Genomic DNA, 17,805 nt, shown 5'->3' with positions numbered 1-17,805 from the left:
TAAAGGAACTGTGTATGTAAAAATAGTATATGTATGTGATTGAAAATAAACAAAACCTTTGATCTTGGATTTCAGTGTTTGTTTTCTTTCTTTTACCTGCAGTGATTTACAAGTCAACATATTTGATTTCTCTATGCCTGTCGTATTTTCTCTCCCATCTGTCCAAACTGTCACAGTGACTCTGAGTCACACCTACACAGACTCTAAATCAGGTTTCAAGCTTGCTCAGGTCTGCTGGACACACAGAGTAAAGTCTGGCAACCATTACATGTTCTCAGGCAGAGTGAGCAGAGAAATGCTGCTTAAGTGACACTGGAAGACAGCAGCTGCACTAAGCTACTAAACCTCAATGCTGGGGTGATGTTAGCAGAGGGAAATAGGATGCTACATTTGTTAACTGTATCCTCTATGATGTGGTAGATATACCTTTTCTGGACATGTATTTGATAAATCAAAGCAAGAGCAATTTTGGGGACTTGATTTTTTAATCATTTTATTGAGCTAGAATTGATTTATATTTAATTTGACATAAACAGTTAAAATATAATACATTAAACCATTACACATACTGCCAATCCTCAGAGGGTCATGAGGGGCTGAAGCTGATCCCAGCTGTCTTTGGAACAAGGAGTGTCAACCTGGACAGGATGCTGGTTCATCACAGGACTTGAAAAGAGACAGGCAACCACTAACACACCACATACTTGCTTATTCAGGTTGTTATAAATGAAGTTAAGATGTTAACTTAGATTCGGGAGCAGGACCACGCCTAAACCACACCCTCAATCACCTGACAAGCCTTCTTAAACGTAGCCAGCCTACTCCAACTGCTTGTCCGTGATTCTTCAACCCACCCTCCCTCACCTTACTCTACTGCACTTAACCTATTTCCTTGTCCTCTCCTACTCAACTCGTGCTCGCTCCTTCTATGCCCTGTCTACTTCCAGGTACAACCTGGGTCAAGATCAGCTCCGGCAGGATAACGCTGAGACGGAACCCCCATCCTGAGTCTCCTTCTGCTGGGCACACCACGCACAACTAATTCATTAAATGTTCAACTTATATCCTTGTGTGGCGTGGTCCTTGCTAGTGAACTGATTTATAACTGAACATTTTATTACATTCTAATCAATCAATCTTTATTTGTATTGCGCCAAATCACAGAAAAATGTTATCTCAAGACGCTTTTACAAACATAGCAGGTCTAGATCACACTATGAAAAATGATTAACAAAGACCCAACATCAAGACAGGATACGATCCAGCCCCCAGAACTCAATCTATCTCATCTTAATCCACCATGAGCATTGCGACTCGCAGTATTTATATATATACAGCGGCAAGGAAAAATCTTTTTAACAGGCAGAAACCTCAAGCAGAACCAGACACGTTAGACAGCCTTCTGCCTCCACCATGTTGGGGTTAGAAAGAAATGTTAGAGGGAGATGGAGAGAGAGATGACAGTGGTGAGACAGATAGTAGTAGTAGTAGTAGTAGCGGTTGCCACTGCAGTCTTGAACGTCCACAGCAGGACGTCTACAGCAGCATCTCAATCTAAAGTGTATGTTTTGACCAAGATGTTCTAGCCTATTACAGAGACAAGTTCTGATGATATACTTTTGTAGCAACATTTTTCTATTATTCTCCTAGCCCACAGGAGGATATAATGTCCATTAAAGAATACTTACAAAAACTGTCTTGAAAAAGGATCCAAACAATCTCATCAAATGTCAACAAAGATTAATAGTTCAGGCCGTTTAGATGTCAGAATTGGATACTTCTCTGTTTTTTAATCTGAAGAGTATTTTTAATACATAACAAGCAAAACCATGCCTTTTTATAAACAAAGAAATTTTCAATAATGAAAGCCTTTTTGAATCCATGTAATACTGTTTTCAAATTGTGCATCTTCTGTGTAAAAAAACACGAGTTGTCACGAGTACATGAAACATTTAAATGCCTTTTATTCATATTCAGTCATTATTTAAAGTTCTTTTGTGTATCAAGTATCATGTCATGAAAATATTCCATCACCCCTGTCCTCCTCTCCCTCCCACCCGGTGTCCGTAATCTGCTCTTTTGTGTGGAATCCACAGAACGAGGTGCCGCTGTCAGCTCAGATTAAACCCATTACTTCCTGTGAAGGGTGCAAAATGAGAAGCGCGAGGTCCCCTTCCTTCGACTTTCAGTTGTTCAGGCACTTTTTTTCTCCTTCCCTCCGTGTGCACATTCCAAATGTCCTGCACTGTCCAGCAGCAGGTTTAAATGGGACCTGGTATTCAGAGAGAAGACGAGTCGGCAGCAGGTTTCTGCACACTTTTCCTGAAAGAAGTCCAGCTCAGGTCTGAAGTCACGTGTTCGGTTTTGTACCCATCAGCAAAATCCACATCATCTACACATTTGGTTTAAAGCTACATAAATACACTCATGATTGATTTGCAGCTGCTTTACAAACATTCACTTATCATACACTGGCCCTGTTGTACAAGGACTCATGCACCATCATGCACAAAGAACTTACGACTGAAGCCAGCAACCAAGCTGTTTAATCCCACTTATTCACAGTTATGACCCCAGAGTTTTCCTGCTATCACTATACTACTACTATCACTACTATATGAGTATCAGTATCGGCACTATACCAATATCACCGTCAGTATCAGTATCAGTATGATAACAAAACAGATACCATTATTCTTATCAATAGAGAACTGCACATTACTGGTACCAATATTGCTACCAGTATGATCAATAAGGATTACGTCAGTATCAATATTTTGACAATGCCAGAACCAGTACTGATATCAATTTATGGGCTATACATGTACCAATACCATGACCAGTAATGTTATCATTACCGATACCTATAGAAGTACTGGCCTCATTATAACTATAGTAATACTGATACCAGTACCTGTCCTCAGTTTCAGAACAAGATCGACACCAGAACCAGTATGAGTATCAGAAAAATAACAATTCTCATTTCAGATATGGGAAAAGTATCAATACAAACATTGGTATCAATGCCAGTACAATGCCGACACGTCTATCGGTATAAGTATCAGCATGAGTACAATAGCCAATACCAGTGTCTGCATCAACCTTCAATACTCTACTGTAGCATCAATTTTGGCAAAAAAACAACAACTAGTCAATTCACTCCAACAGTAAAACAACGCCTGATTTCGGTGCGGATTGATGTTTTTTCCACTGGTATATATTTTCTCCTAGTGCGTCATATGAGAGAGTCAGTACTGAAGTCTGGGTACTGGAATTGGTATCAGCTAGTAGTATGCAAACCAAATTTCATGAACATTTAAAGTGACAATGGCTTCACATCAGTTAGTCAAAAGAGTATGATTCGTTACCTGAACTTATGAGTTTTTGTCAGATATCTTTATTTTATCTGGAATTTATACCAATTACCCATCGTGCAAGTCTCAAAATTCATCTTCACAAGCTGGAACTCATTCCACAATCAGCATCACTTTAATCCGTGCCATAACCATCTGAATGTGTAAAAACCACAGTGCCGACTAACTAAGTAGTGTCTACGTTTATCTATAAAATATTTACAGTACAGGCTCTTTTTTTGGTCATAGGGGTCAAAGAAACAACACAGAAGCACAGGCACATATACAGTATATTGTCCAACTGAAATGGTACACACATTGAGCTACAGGACATTCAGTACCACCTTGCTGAGAGTCAACAAACATGTAAGTGCAAGGAAAAGTCTTATATAAAACATCACACATTGATAACTTTGCTTAAATATCAGATACACATTGAAGTATTATTTTCATTCCTTTTTACATACATATGACACTGTGTGTTGTTTTCCCTCTATGTACAAGAGCAGACACAGAAGAACATGGAGCAACAAGATGTTTCTGGTTGGATATTAAAAGTGGATGAAGGGAGGAGTTTCTGTAGTGTCCTTTTGTATCTTTATGAACATATTTGTTGTTTCTTTTGCTGATCAACCTCAGTTCTTCCTTCCTTTATAGCTCCAGGATCTACAGTTCAACAATAGGGTTTCTGTGTATCATCACATACCATATTATGCTTTTCTCCCCCTCTCAGTCTGAGGACTGAGTCCTACAGCTTTGTCAACAAGTGTCTTTGAGTGACATTTTGTTTAAATAACGCCGTATTTACAGATAACGTCAGTGTTGCATCACTCCAGGTGATGTCTAAATTTATACAGGTGGCGTTCATTAGCCCTACACCTCCTACATCTTAAATTAAAACATGCCTTTAACCTTCCTTACTCCCCCCTCTGCATCCAGCAGCCAAATCCTGTTTGGAGCCCTGGTAACCTCCACATCATATACAATAAAAACCATTCCTAGTCTTCATTGGTTTGTCAGCCTACATGCCCCGCCTCCTCATTGTATCCAGATGGGGTTGTTACGTTCTGGTCGCCGGGGGTCGGTTACAGTGGTGTTGCCGGTTGCAGTGAGATCACTGAATGTGGAGAAAAACTGTTCCATCTCTTTCTGCAGCATCTGGTTTCTCCGCTCAGCGTCATCCTTGGCGCGCTCGGCATTGCGAAGCTTGATCTCAGCCATCGTGTACTTCTTTCTCTCCTGGTCCAGCTCCTCGTGGAGGTTCACCATTTCAGTCTCCAGGTCCAGGTTACGCTGCTCCAAACTGTGGAGGAGGTACACAAAGGGTCAGAAAGGACTGATTACTACATGACATGACATTTTCAAAAAACTTAGACTTACATACTGCAGCTTTAGTTATGTTAAATTGAAAAGTCATTGCTTGCCAATTAAAATTCCAGTGTATTTTCCATAAGTGTGTGTTAAGAGCCTGTATTTATTTTCAGTATTCAATTTAATGTCCCCATTAAATAAATGTTCACAGGTGGGACCCTACCTCTTTATTCTGGCCTCGTACTCAGCCTTCTGTTTTTGCATCTCCTGTTTCAGACTAGCCACTAAACTGTGCAGAGCGCTGTGGCTGCCAGGTCCATTACCAACGGTGGGACCGTCACTGTTTTCACTACTGCTGGTGCCCCGGCTGCTCCGCCCTGCTCCGTCTCCACTTCCCTCCCTAGTGCTGTTCCTTCCCTCCGCATCTCCTCCACCAGACTGCCCCCCAGGCTCATTATCCTGCCCTGCTCCGTCCAGGTCTTCAAAGTGACCCCCGAAGAAGTCCTGCTCTGGGCAGGTGGTGGTTGATGAGCGACAGGAGGTGGAGTTGTCAGGGAGGGAGATTTCACAGGAGGAAGTGGACCAGGTGGCGCTGTCCACGCTCTGTTTGTCCTCACAGCTGCTGTTCAGACACGTGTTGGTGACGTGATTTTGCTGCTGCTGGTTTTGGTGGTTTAACTGGACGTTGTCGTATGTGGACAGACGGTTCTGATTGGATGTTTGATCCATATGTGTTTTGTTGCTGTCCCGTAATGTGACGCAGCCATTTTGGACCCAAAGACCATTGCGGCTTTGGATTTCAGTGCCAGAAAGGCCCAGTCTGACAGCTCCAGTCCCATTTCCTCCAGTACTGCTTCCACTTGTCACACCACTAGTACCCATTTTAGTCCCAGAGCCTTTAAGCGCCCCATTACGCCGCATTGGTAAACTCCCACCTCCTGTCAAAGTTGGGCTCTTCTCTTGATTAGGATCTAAAGAGGGGGAGGAGCTAAAGGAGCCGTTTGTAACGATCCCGCTCCCTTTACTGAAAGCTGGGTTCTTTTTAACTGTCAGCGGCGGGCTGCGGGCCATATCAAAACGTCCAATAACCCCATTTCGAGGGCTTGCCGATCGTGGGGACCCACTGTTGTCTACATGTTGGCGATGCGAGGGAGACTCGGGCGCTTCCCACACACACTGCCGGACCGTCTGGGTGTTGTTATTTTCAGCATTCTGAGACACTGAAGTGATGGTGGAGGTAGTTGTGTTGGTTTGTCGTCGTTGTGGTTCAATGTTGTTGTTGACGAGCTCCAGAGCTGTGGGGCTGTCTTCATTGTGGGGGAATAAAACATCGTGCCGGCCAATCAGAACGGCCATGAGCTGCTGGACCAGAACAGTACCTGGTAACATAAAAACACACATCATAATATGTACTTCGAAAATAGTTATTCAAATGGGATGAACATAAAAACAAAACAGAAGACAGAAACGCGTGATTACGAGGATCACAAACCTTCCATTATCGCTACTGGATCCTCCACCTTCGGCCGCAGAATATTCGGTCCAAACACTGTGGCCAAGTTTTGGACGCTCATTTTGTTCACTCCTGAATATGACTGGACTTCATCTAGAAATCTGAAAACAGGTAAAAAAAAAAAAACAGTTTTTCACAATCCATTTAAAAGTCACCTTTAAAACTAACATCCACTTGAACAATCAGTTAGTACCTGCAGATGTACTTGAGAAGATTGTAGTTCACTGGAGGTAGACATTCAACAAGCCTTCTCAACTCCTTTATACCCTGCAGACGATGGCAATGTAAGCTCAATCAACCAACACTCTGTATGTTTTTACACATTAAAAGTAAAGTTCAATCATTGGCTCCAAAGAAGACAGTAAAGAAAAAACAAACAAGTGAAAAACAGTTGGAAAAAAGAGCGCTTTGAGCCAAACCAGCCGAACAAGGGCATAATCTGAAAGACTCATAGTTCAGACACATTTTGGACATTATGAGGAGTCAAAATATATGTACACTGCTGAGAAGAACACCTTCAATGAGAAAGAGTCCTGTGTAGATGTCAGAACTCAGGTCAGGTACAACAAAGTCATTATATAAGACATAGCAGAGTAGACTATACTCGACCGAGCAGCTAAATGACACTGAGCAGGACTCCAGGTGATTTGTATGACAGCTTTTTCAGTGCTGACTTCTGTTGGTATTTTAACTTTAAAAACCTTATGTAGAGGTTACAAGTATTTGAAAGGCCCAGTTAATGCTGGATACAGGTACAAAAAAAAACTAATCAAGTACTCTTTCTTACCATTTCATCATCCTTGCTGAGAAGTTTGGCACAGGCCAGAAAGTCATCATACTTGTGGAAGGGGATGACGGGCTCGGGCAGCTCTCTGAGATACAGCTTCAGGAGAGAGGCGACTGTGTGCACGTCTGTGTTACTGTGGAGGAAACAAACACACACACACACACACACACACACACACACACACACACACACACACACACACACACACACACACACACACACACACACACACACACACACACACACACACACAGAGGTTGAGAAGTCGTTGATTTTGGGTGCACAGCATGGAGGCTGATCCTGCAGAGCAAGGACTGTTGGGATGGAATCAGATGAAACATATTGGATCCACATCATCTTGTGAAAATTTTCAAATAACAGTTTGATATTGTATTAGAAAAAAGGATTGATGCCACTTGTTTTAAAAAGGAAAATGAGGGTCCAGCCCTCATACCATATGTGTAATTTATCCAAGTTATATGTAACAAGTTCAACCTATCAGACTTTCTAGAAAAAAGTTCACACATGAATACATTTTTGTTTGGTAATTTAACACCAGACAGAGGATGGTGCAGACAATTCACTGTCATACTGGCTTCTTGCCAGGATCCCCCAGCTTCAATCTGTCTCAAGTCTTTCAGTGTGCTAAGCTAGGCTAACCTGTAGCTAGATGTGGTGTTGAATAAATATGACGAGAGTTGCATCAATCTTCTCATTGAAGTCTCAGCTAAAAGAAAATAAATAATTTCTACAAATGTAGAACTTTTGCCTTCATAGAACTGACAGAAAAAAAGTGTTTCGGAAAAATTATTTGAGGTAACTCAAGAACTTTATGTGAGGAAAAAGGACAAAAGCAACAGAAGGGCAGACAAGCAACAACAAAAACAAGAGAGCAACACGTGTACGCAGGGTCTTACAACAGCAAATGAGGGAGGAAATAACTTGAGGGGTACATGCAAAGGAGAAGTAGGTTGCATTAAAGTTGAAATAGGAGGGCAGCGATGTGTCCCTATGCAGATGACATACTGATGTCACTTCTGACTGTGAGTTAGTGTCCTCCTTTTTCTAGGAAGCGGTAAGATGTTGATGTATAGCCTGGATCCTGACAGTCCTGTTCTGATTTTATCTATAGTTATTAGACTAGGTGGTGGCAGGAGTGGTAGGCGGAGCGAGAGAGGGAGGACAAGCAGACGAGAAGAGATGTGGAGGTGGTTTATTCTATCACTCATCCATTTGTCTGTCATCCTGAATTATAGATGAAGGTTGTCACATTAAAAAACAGCTCTTAGTCTAGCAGTACAGCCACCTACACACCACACAGTATAACTGAAACCTCACTTTAGATGCCAGTTTGTGGAGAAAATGAGCGGTTCTAGTCAGTTTCATTGTCATTGAAAGTGTGGATGTTTAGCATTTGAAATTTGTGCCTCTGGGCAACAAATCTGTGAAAGCTTTTTAGTCTGAACATTTGGATGTATATAAGGAGAAGGTTTGAGAAATGTCTCAATTTTTTACTAACAGATTATCTACAGGAGTCCTCTCCTAAAAACAGAATGAACATGACTTACTCTTTTACAAGATGAGGAATTGTCTTCATTCTTATGACAGTTGAAAATGTTGAAAATGTCTCTTTCATCTGATGCCAAAGGGTTTCAGCCCATGTTTTCTGACTCCTTTGCTCTTGAAAAGGAGTATTTCTCTGCTAACAAACCAAACTCTAATGGTGAACACTACTTGGTTCATTAACAGCATCCAGAAATCTCCAAACAACATGAATCCAAACCTCATTCTTGTTTGCCAAAGTACACCAATGCTCAAGAGTCTGAATGTATTAACTTTACACATTATAATGCACACAGGAAATTCAAGCTTATGAAGGTTTCCTTACCAATCAAAAGAGGGTTTCTCTCCACAGTCGAAGGCATCCTGCAGCTCTTTGACCAGGTTGGCCTGTCCGGGCAGCCTGAATAGTCCCTCCTCTCTGAGGCCCCTCTGCCGAATGAAATCCACACACTGCTCCACCAGCATAGGGGCCAGCTTGTTCCCAAACCTGCGCTCATACCGAACGGTTTCCTCCAACTTCTGACCAAAGATGCCTGAAAAAAAATCAAAATAATGAAAAAAGGTTTAATGATGGGAATGCAAAATGAATTAAAAATAGGTGGATTCTGTTTTGACTCCATTTTCATTTCACATTATTCTTATTTAAACTTTTTGTAATAACTAATCTTGTATTTTAAAACCATGTTTACAGAAGTGTTTTATAATAGGAGAGCTGTTTGTTAAGCACAGGGTTCAATAAGTGCAATGATTGAATTCTGCATTTTACCACAAATATGTCACTAGCTTCATTTTTACAGCTGTATTATTCAGGGTATTATCATAAAATGACAATAATTATGTTTCATCATTTGAAATATTCACACTGTTTAATATCCTGCACTGTCAAAATGTACCCTTAAGAGTGAAAGAGCATTATCAAACAAATTAGAAAAACTCTTCAGCCTTGCATCCGCAGCTTAAGGCACATCAAAGAGATCTGTTAAATCGATTAGAAGAATAACTTTCTGATAAGGCTGGCTAAACAGTTCAAACAAAAAACATGTACACCCGCAAAGCTTAAAGCTATAACTTCCTGCTGAGCACCTCTCGCCTTTTGTCCCAAGCAGCAGCCGTAGGGGAAAGAAAACACAAGACCAATTTCCATTTGTAGCCATTTCATGTGGATGCAACAAGAGGGGATTAAGAAAGCCTTCCTGCACACTTTTCCAGTCTCCAGATACAGACCGAGGCTACTCACACATGAATACATGAGGTGCACTGAAGGACAGCACAGTGCCTAAATCGAGGCGAGCTAAGAGGTATACTTGTGGTTTTGGACAGCAAATAACACATTGGGAAATAACTAAAACATAACTAGTGTTTTTGTGATCTGTATTTTTGAATAGGTGGGTTGGTGTATAAGACTTATTCAGAATACTACTGTCAGTAAATACAATACGGATGGGGGCACTGGTGGCCTAGCGGTCTAAGCACCCCACATACAGAGGCTATAGTCCACGTCGCAGAGGTCACCAGTTTGACTCTCGACCAGTCGACCATTTCCTGCATGTCTTCCCCCACTCTCTACTCCCCACATTTCCTGTCTCTCTTCAACTGTCCTATCAAATAAAGGCAAAAAGCCAAAAAATATAGGATATTGTACGCTACAGTACGATATAGGGGTGCACACAGGTAATCGATTATCAATTAATTTATTGTTAAGAAATGACTCGAAACACGCATTTTTGTTTTCAATTTTCCGTCACGTGGAACAAACATCATGTGGTCTCATATTACATTCATCTATCAGGGAGGTGTTTTAAGTTTAAAGCATGTTTCCATGTGAATCAGCTGTTAAAGGTGTTGCGCACAGTGGAGACGCTCAGCTGCCGGCTGTGCATCAGGTGTCCGCTTTTTAAAGAGGATCAATACGCAACTGCTGCCAACAACGACACAAAGGTTGATAACTTTAAACAGGACATTTCCCTACCTTTAGATACAAAGCCAACAGACTGGTGGGAATTGCTACTACGCTATGTTTGAATAGCAGCAACATCAGAGCCGTCTGGGCATTTCTGCAGCTGGAATGATTATGACCCGGTTGCACTCCCGGCTGACAACTGATCAAATACACATATTTATTTTTCTCAATAAGAACGAGTAGATAGAAAACTGTACACTGTGAGTCTGAGGAACTTTTTGTCTGTGTTATGAGCGTTCACTTTATAAGATTATGTCCGTGGAGAATGTTTTTATGAGCCTGATCGTTGATAATCAGTGTCAAACATGTAGGCTACCCGTATTCAATACCGTCAGTTATTTGCATTTTGTTGCTGTGGAAAATATAATTTTGGTGGAAAAAACGTATTTGGCCTTGTTCTTAACATAAGAATAACTTTTTTTTTTTTTAATTGATTATTTGATAATTGATCGTTAACATTTCCAAAAATCGATCACGGAAAATACTTAAAATGTACATCCCTAGTACGATATGATATGATACGATACAATATAATATAGGATGATATGATATGATACAGACAGTACGATATGATATAGTAGGACATGTTACCGAATGATACAACACAATTTGTTACAGGACAATATGATACGATACAGTCCGATATGATACGATGCGATATAGTACGTTAGAGTACGATATGATATGATACGGTACAATAAAGTACGATATGATTCAATATAGTATGACTTAATAAGATACAACACGATATAGTACGATATGATATGATATAGTACGATATTTTACAAGAGAATACAGTATGATACAGTACGATATGTTTCAGTACCATACAATAGGATAGGACAGGGGTGTCCAAAGTACGGCCCGGGGGCCAATTGCGGCCCCAGGTCCATTTATTTATGGCCCCAAGTTTCCATCTTAAATTGTGTTATTTATAGCAAAGAAATTAATCACAGTTTCTTTCTACAAACAAAACTAAAGTCAATCCAGAAACGTCTCAAAAAGCTTCATATGGACTACCTGTCTAAAGCCAAAGCTCTGGGAATTCTGCAAGGCGGCAATAAAGAAGAAACACAAGAACTCTTAAAGTTGACAAGTTTTCAAATTAATGTTTTTATCATGATGTGAAAATGTTCTTGATGAACACTAAAACTTCAGAAGACACAAAAGAGGACACAAGACAAGATCAAATTATGAAATTGTGCAGAAAAGGCCAAATTTGGTGCATCAAAAATGTTCAGAACTCAGGAAAATAATTATTTTGTTCTTAAAATGTTGTCTGCTTGTCAGAAAGGTCTTAAAAACCACATAAAAAAGAAGTGTGATGAAATCTAGATCTTTTCCCACATTGCCGGACCCTAATGAGAAACATTTTCCTCCAGAAGAAGATAACGTTTGCTCATGTGTACATGGCTTGTGGAGAACTGAGGACTACCTAGTTACTGATTTATTGAGACAAAAGTTAAAATGATTGTTATTAAATAAATATTTCATATACAACTTTTGGGATTCCTAAGTCTCAGTAGGAGCCACTGGCCCTGAGGTACTCTGACAACATCATATGTGGCCCTCTTTGAAAAAAGTTTGGACACCCCTGGGATAGGATATAGTATGATGAAAACGTACGATATGATTAGATAAGGTACGATATGATACGATACTATAAAATACAACATGATATGTTACGTTATGATTCCATACGACACGGTGCTGTAAAACACAACACAATAGGATATGATATGTAAAATGTAATTATGATGTGAATTTTATGAGGACATTTTTCTTGTACCCAAGTGCTGCACATATTTAGTATATTTATTATTTAGCGGCCTCCACAGTACAAATCCACATTTATACAAAAAAAGCACATACCAAGTTAAACCACAAACAAACAAACAAAAATATATTGTACATATTGTTCCGCATAAAAGGCTACACAAATAAGTGAGAAAGATAATACAAAAATTCTTTCTGAAAATCATGGCTCCTTTTCATACTCACCGCTCTTGAAACTAACACAACTTGTAAGCTTCCGGAAAAAAAGCCTATTGATGAATTTGTGATAAGATAACACACCAGAAGTGCAGAATTTTAAGTGCCTGCATTTAAGCATTTTCCAAAATCCAGTTGTTGTTTTAGATGTGATAACAGAAGGCAAAAAAATAAAAAATACAAAGCAGCCATCAAAGAGATGAATCAGTTTGACAGCAGGTCAGACTGTCTTCATTTCCATCTCTCAGAAAATGCTTTGCCTCAATCATTTCTGATTGTCTGCTCACTCAGACGTTCACAGCAAAGTCTTGTGCTCTTTTCTTTCTCCTTTGCGTCAGCCGCCTCAGGGATTTTTCCACTTCAATCCTCATGGCAACTCAAATAAGACAAATCAGTAAACACTCACAAAGTCCCAGAAAATATTTGAAGCCTTGTATCCATTTTCCAAATCTGAGCTGTATCAGAGGGAAGCACAGCTAAGTCGAGCTCCAGCAGACTGTAAAATGATGAATGTCCTCACATATCGAAGAGATCATCAGAGAACAAAGAGGGAAAGTGAAAACCAGGTCATCCCTCCAGACGTTCTGGTCATGAGTCTAGGAATGTTTTCCTGGGTCACATGTAAGTGAGTGTGTGTGGACCGGCTTATGAGGCATGTGTGTTTGTGTTTACTATATATGTATGTTTCCTCCTTTAACTGGAGCGACTGGTACCAGAACAAGAAGACTTCAGAGACAAACAAGAGAGCAATCTTCACTCTGCAAGAACTCAGCAGGTTCATTCAACACTGTTGCATTCTAGTCTACACAGCAGAGCAGGTTTAAGCTCTATTTCTATAGTCCTTTCAGCACTGTCTGCAGACAGGAAGCAGATTTATAACTAACTTCACATTGTCAAAGTTACACCAAGTCTGGCCACAACCCAGAAAAATCTAATTATCATTCCAGCTCAAATTCACTACACCAGCTAGGATATCTGTGATTTGGAAATGTATAACTACATGCATATCAGTCTCAAAACTTCACCTCAGTTTAACTTAACAAATACACACTGTAGTGATAAATGTGACTTCTTAGATCAGTTTGAACGGTTAACTACCAGACTACTGGAGCTTAGATATATAATACTAACAGCAGGTAGTGACGATGAGGTCTGAAATTCCTGAAACAACAACTTAACTCCTGTCTGGCAGACTCTGACAAACCATCAATCTCTTCTAAGCTTCTCTTTTTTCTCTGTCTGGTGCAGAGAGCTCTGATCTGAACTCTGAAGGCAGGGAAATGTTACATTTGGAAGTACCTTTGGCAAATTTGCAACACTAAGTTGAAAATGTCAGGTGTCAAATGTTGTCGAAAGCCATACTGAAAGAGACATGGCACATGTCAGAGCCCACAGAAAATGTGTCTCTGTTGGGCTGAAGTGACGTGGAAATTATCACCCAATGTCACTGCACCCCAACAAGAACAGAAATATGACGGAAACAAACCAGCCAATACAATCTCCAACATTAACTAACAAGAAAATATGTGGATATTATAAAATGTTAGAACCTGGAATTGTAGTGTTTCAAAGTTAAGTTAAAAGGTTGTTCTAATTTTCTATCAAAATACACAAGCAACAACAGTTGCCAAATTTCATATTCAGATGCAAAGTCTTCTCAAAACAAACAAAGAATTGTGTGATTACCATGAAATAAATCTCCAAAGATCCAGATGGAGAATCCACAGCTGCACATTTCTCAAAGGTCTGACTGTGACGCTTTCTTGTCCAACTGTTCATTCAAGCTGCCCAGTAATTAATTCATCATCAGAGTGAGCGTTCAGCACAACATGATGGCAAATCATCCAGGCTGTGAGCCCTTCTGTGGGTCAAACACTGAGGATGGATTTTTGGAGCTCTCTGTCCGTCTGTCACTTTCTGAATGAAAGTTTTTTTTTTAAACAAACTTCAGGGCCAATCAGGGCTCAGTTCCTCTTTGCTGCTACTGCAAATCGTGAAAGCCTGGAACATGTGTGTGTGTGTGTGTGTGTGTGTTTGTCCGTGTGTGAGGGACAGAGTGAGCCCAGCTCAGCTCCAGCATAGAGCCACCTTTCTTGTGGCATCTTTGACAAATGGCTCGTCCTTTTGAAGAGCAGTCAGCTGCAATAGACATCAAACTCCATGCACTGAAAACAGAGGGGCCAGCTCAGCCTCATCCATTCACTGTGACACCGAGCGCTGCCTGAACGGCCCGTCCGGTTACAAACGCTGCACTTGTTGCCCTGCTAACACAGAATGTAGGCCAATGTCTGCCAGTAAAGTCAACAAGCAGCAGAGGCACAGCAGGAGGCTCAGTAATCAGCACAATGACCCCAACAAGGTGAGGCACAACTTTACCAGGACTACTGTAACATCATGCACTTTAAATGGAACTTTCAGCTTATTTGATGCACTTAAATTAATAAAAACGTTCCTCTCCTTATCTATTCATCAATATGAAGCCTCATTCCTGTGGGAGCACTGTGGGTGCCGCCTTACTGTGACTCAGGATGTACAACAGAGACTCCTCTTGGCTGTTGTTTAGTCAAGATAATAGTCACAGTGGCCTGTAGTAGCATAAAGTCGGAGCCTACTACATTAAATTCTAATGCTTGGGATACGGGCTTAGCCTAATGGTTAAGTTGCGTGCCAATATTGCGGTTGGCCTGGGTTTGATTCCAGCCTGCGGCCCTTTTCCCGCATGTCATTTCCCCACACTCTCACCCAGTTTCCTGCTTTATCCACTGTCATCTCCTATCCAAACAAAGGTTTAAAAGCCCCAAAAATATAATTTAAAAAAAAGCTGATGTTTTGATGCATTTTGGATTAAGATGTAAGACTGGAAAGAAGTAATCAATAGAAGTTATGTAGTATGTAAGATTGGTGACGCCTTATTAAAATACAGCAACAATACATAAAACCTATGCAACCATTTGATCCAACACCATTCCAAGGTTCTGCAACATGTGGATAACGTTGAACTCGTACATCACAAACAAATGCAGCTTCGCAACTGGTTTGTATGCAAACTGCAATCAAGATCTGTGCGTGGGCAGAAGATCGTCTGTGGTGATTTTCATCTGTAAGGACCTACATATGTCCAACAGTGTCATGGAGAATGAGAGCTTTAAGAAGATGGAACAACACTATGTCATGCCAACATGAAAACACATGACAGGAGTTGCCGTTCCAAAGCTATGGAGGCATGGCAGTTGCAAAGTCGTTGGGTTGTTGGGTCGTTAAAGTCAGGAGACACAGTGGCACTTAGGTGCGACGGTTGGACCTCCAAAGCGACAGACCCTTATGTAACTATGTACTTTAGAGCAGGGGTTCCCAAACTTTTCAGCCCAAAATATAGCTGTCAAAAACTTGTGACCCATACTGTCCTTCAAAGTGATTTAATGTGGCTTCATTTAGCTGGTCTGCAGAAAATTAGCCTACCTATATGAGCATGTGGCTGTGTTTCCTGTGCCTTTATGAATTAACCTGTAGCTACTGATGCTTTTGATAATTAACTGTTCATTAACCCTAAACTTAGGAGTCATCTGGCAAAAAGAAAGGCAGAAAACTCATTACACTTTATATTTTCAAGGTTTTATTTCAAGGTTAGCTACTATTTTTGTCGATATGTTTTACTTTAATGGGTAAAATTGACTATTTTTAGATTATCAAAACAAAAAAAACATTCTGGAAGACATCTCACGACCCCCCATTTGTCTTTTGCAACCCCCACACATTGGGAACCCCTGCTTTAGAGCATACTTTACTTACATTTTTTATCTAGGTTTTTAAAAGATTAATTAAACTATAAAATTCATTTGTGGGTCCACTTTTTTTACACAAAGCAAATAATTGACAAACTATTACTTAATAAATATGACTGTAATACATACTATAATGAATGATCTGGGTATCTCTGTCATATATGCATGTTATAGAATAAATATTGCATCAAATACAGGCCTAAAGAATCAAAATCGAACCAAACTGTGAGGTTCTTCACAATACCCAGCCCTGGTTAGCACCTTACAAACTGTCAAGCAAAGGAAAAAGTTATCCAGTTGAACATCAAACTGTTTAAAAAAACTTAGAATAACAGAAGTCAGCTGGAAAAAACAATGTTTGCATGTCTACTAACCTCCACCAAAAGGAGCCCATATGACCCTGCGGATTGTCTTCACCCAATCCTCCATGTCATTCTGGGTGCTGGCCATGAGCAGGTAGGTCTCATGGTTGGCTGTCATCCGCTCTCTGTCTCCTCCTGATCAAAATAAGGGACACAAAAATAGATGGTAAAATATTAGACAATCAAACTCTGATGCAGGGAAATCATGAGCGCTGTACTGATCTGCTATTTTCATCAAAACAATTAAAGGCTTCTGGTGCTGAACAACTGAACTAGGAAGTTAAGCTTCCCCTACAGATTTTTTTCAACAGATGCTCTGGATTTTTTGTGGGGGAGGAATGATGTGGTTTTTATTCACAAAAGTTTCCATCACCTTGACATAATTTCTCAAACTTGCGTCTTCTCCTTGTACCTCATTGAAAAGTCAAAAATCTTCAGATATGCACATTTTCTTCATTTCAAAGGACAAGAGATGTGTCCTGCTTTCATGAAACATTCTCAGTGTTTATGCTCTGGAGGCTTTAAATTTCTATGTTGCATGTGCGCAAGTGGCATACTGGACTCTGATTGGCTTAAAACAAGCTGTGATGTCACAAAAACATCAAAACTAGATTCAAGGTGAGCAGAGAGAAATTATTTCCCTCTAGCACCTGAATCTAACAATGTCTTTCAAGTATCCCTTTTTTTTTTACATAAAATATTCTGCAAGGGCAAACATCATGATGAAAAAAAGAAGAAGAGAACGTTTTTATAGAAAGATGACGGTAAGACAGAGCCCAGAGCAGTGCCAGACCTCCTGGTAGAAAAACAGCTCAAATGTCTGAATAACACTTAGACTTATTTGAAGCTAACACGTGGGTGTCTCTTAAAATACTGCACATTTTTGGACACACACACACACACACACACACACACACACACACACACACACACACACACACACACACACACACACACACACACACACACACACACACATACAAGTGAAAATATAATAAAATGTACGTTCTCTGGGTAGAATATGTTCACTTTGAGGCAGGCTCAGCCTCCCTGACAGATAATAGCCATGAGCTCTCCGCTGTCATATGACACTGCTCTGATTGGAGCCGAGGGTCTGGACCTGGTTCACATCACCAATCTGGTCGCAGCCATCACTATGACAACAGAACCATTTCCACTGCT

The 17,805-nt window shown here is 40.4% G+C and overlaps 1 protein-coding gene across 7 annotated transcripts in view; it reads right to left on the bottom strand.

Annotated features, from left to right (window-relative positions):
• Nucleotides 1–3,625: 3,625 nt before the first annotated feature.
• arhgap24 (Rho GTPase activating protein 24) overlaps nt 3,626–17,805 on the bottom strand; it is a 92,180-nt gene continuing 78,000 nt past the window's right edge. For all 7 annotated transcript variants that reach the window (XM_034709997.1, XM_034709999.1, XM_034709998.1 and 4 more), the window contains 7 exons: nt 16,636–16,758; nt 8,853–9,060; nt 6,965–7,097; nt 6,371–6,444; nt 6,157–6,278; nt 4,888–6,043; nt 3,626–4,656 (listed from right to left, as the gene is read on the bottom strand). In XM_034709997.1, the coding sequence (XP_034565888.1) occupies nt 4,392–4,656; nt 4,888–6,043; nt 6,157–6,278; nt 6,371–6,444; nt 6,965–7,097; nt 8,853–9,060; nt 16,636–16,758 (2,081 nt within the window). In that variant the 3' untranslated portion in view covers nt 3,626–4,391. The remainder of the gene's footprint in view (nt 4,657–4,887; nt 6,044–6,156; nt 6,279–6,370; nt 6,445–6,964; nt 7,098–8,852; nt 9,061–16,635; nt 16,759–17,805) is intronic.

This window comes from Notolabrus celidotus, chromosome 19 (assembly GCF_009762535.1).
Source record: "Notolabrus celidotus isolate fNotCel1 chromosome 19, fNotCel1.pri, whole genome shotgun sequence".
NCBI lineage: Eukaryota > Metazoa > Chordata > Actinopteri > Labriformes > Labridae > Notolabrus > Notolabrus celidotus.
Note: the sequence above shows the minus strand (reverse complement) of the source record. Positions and strands in the feature narration are given on the sequence as shown.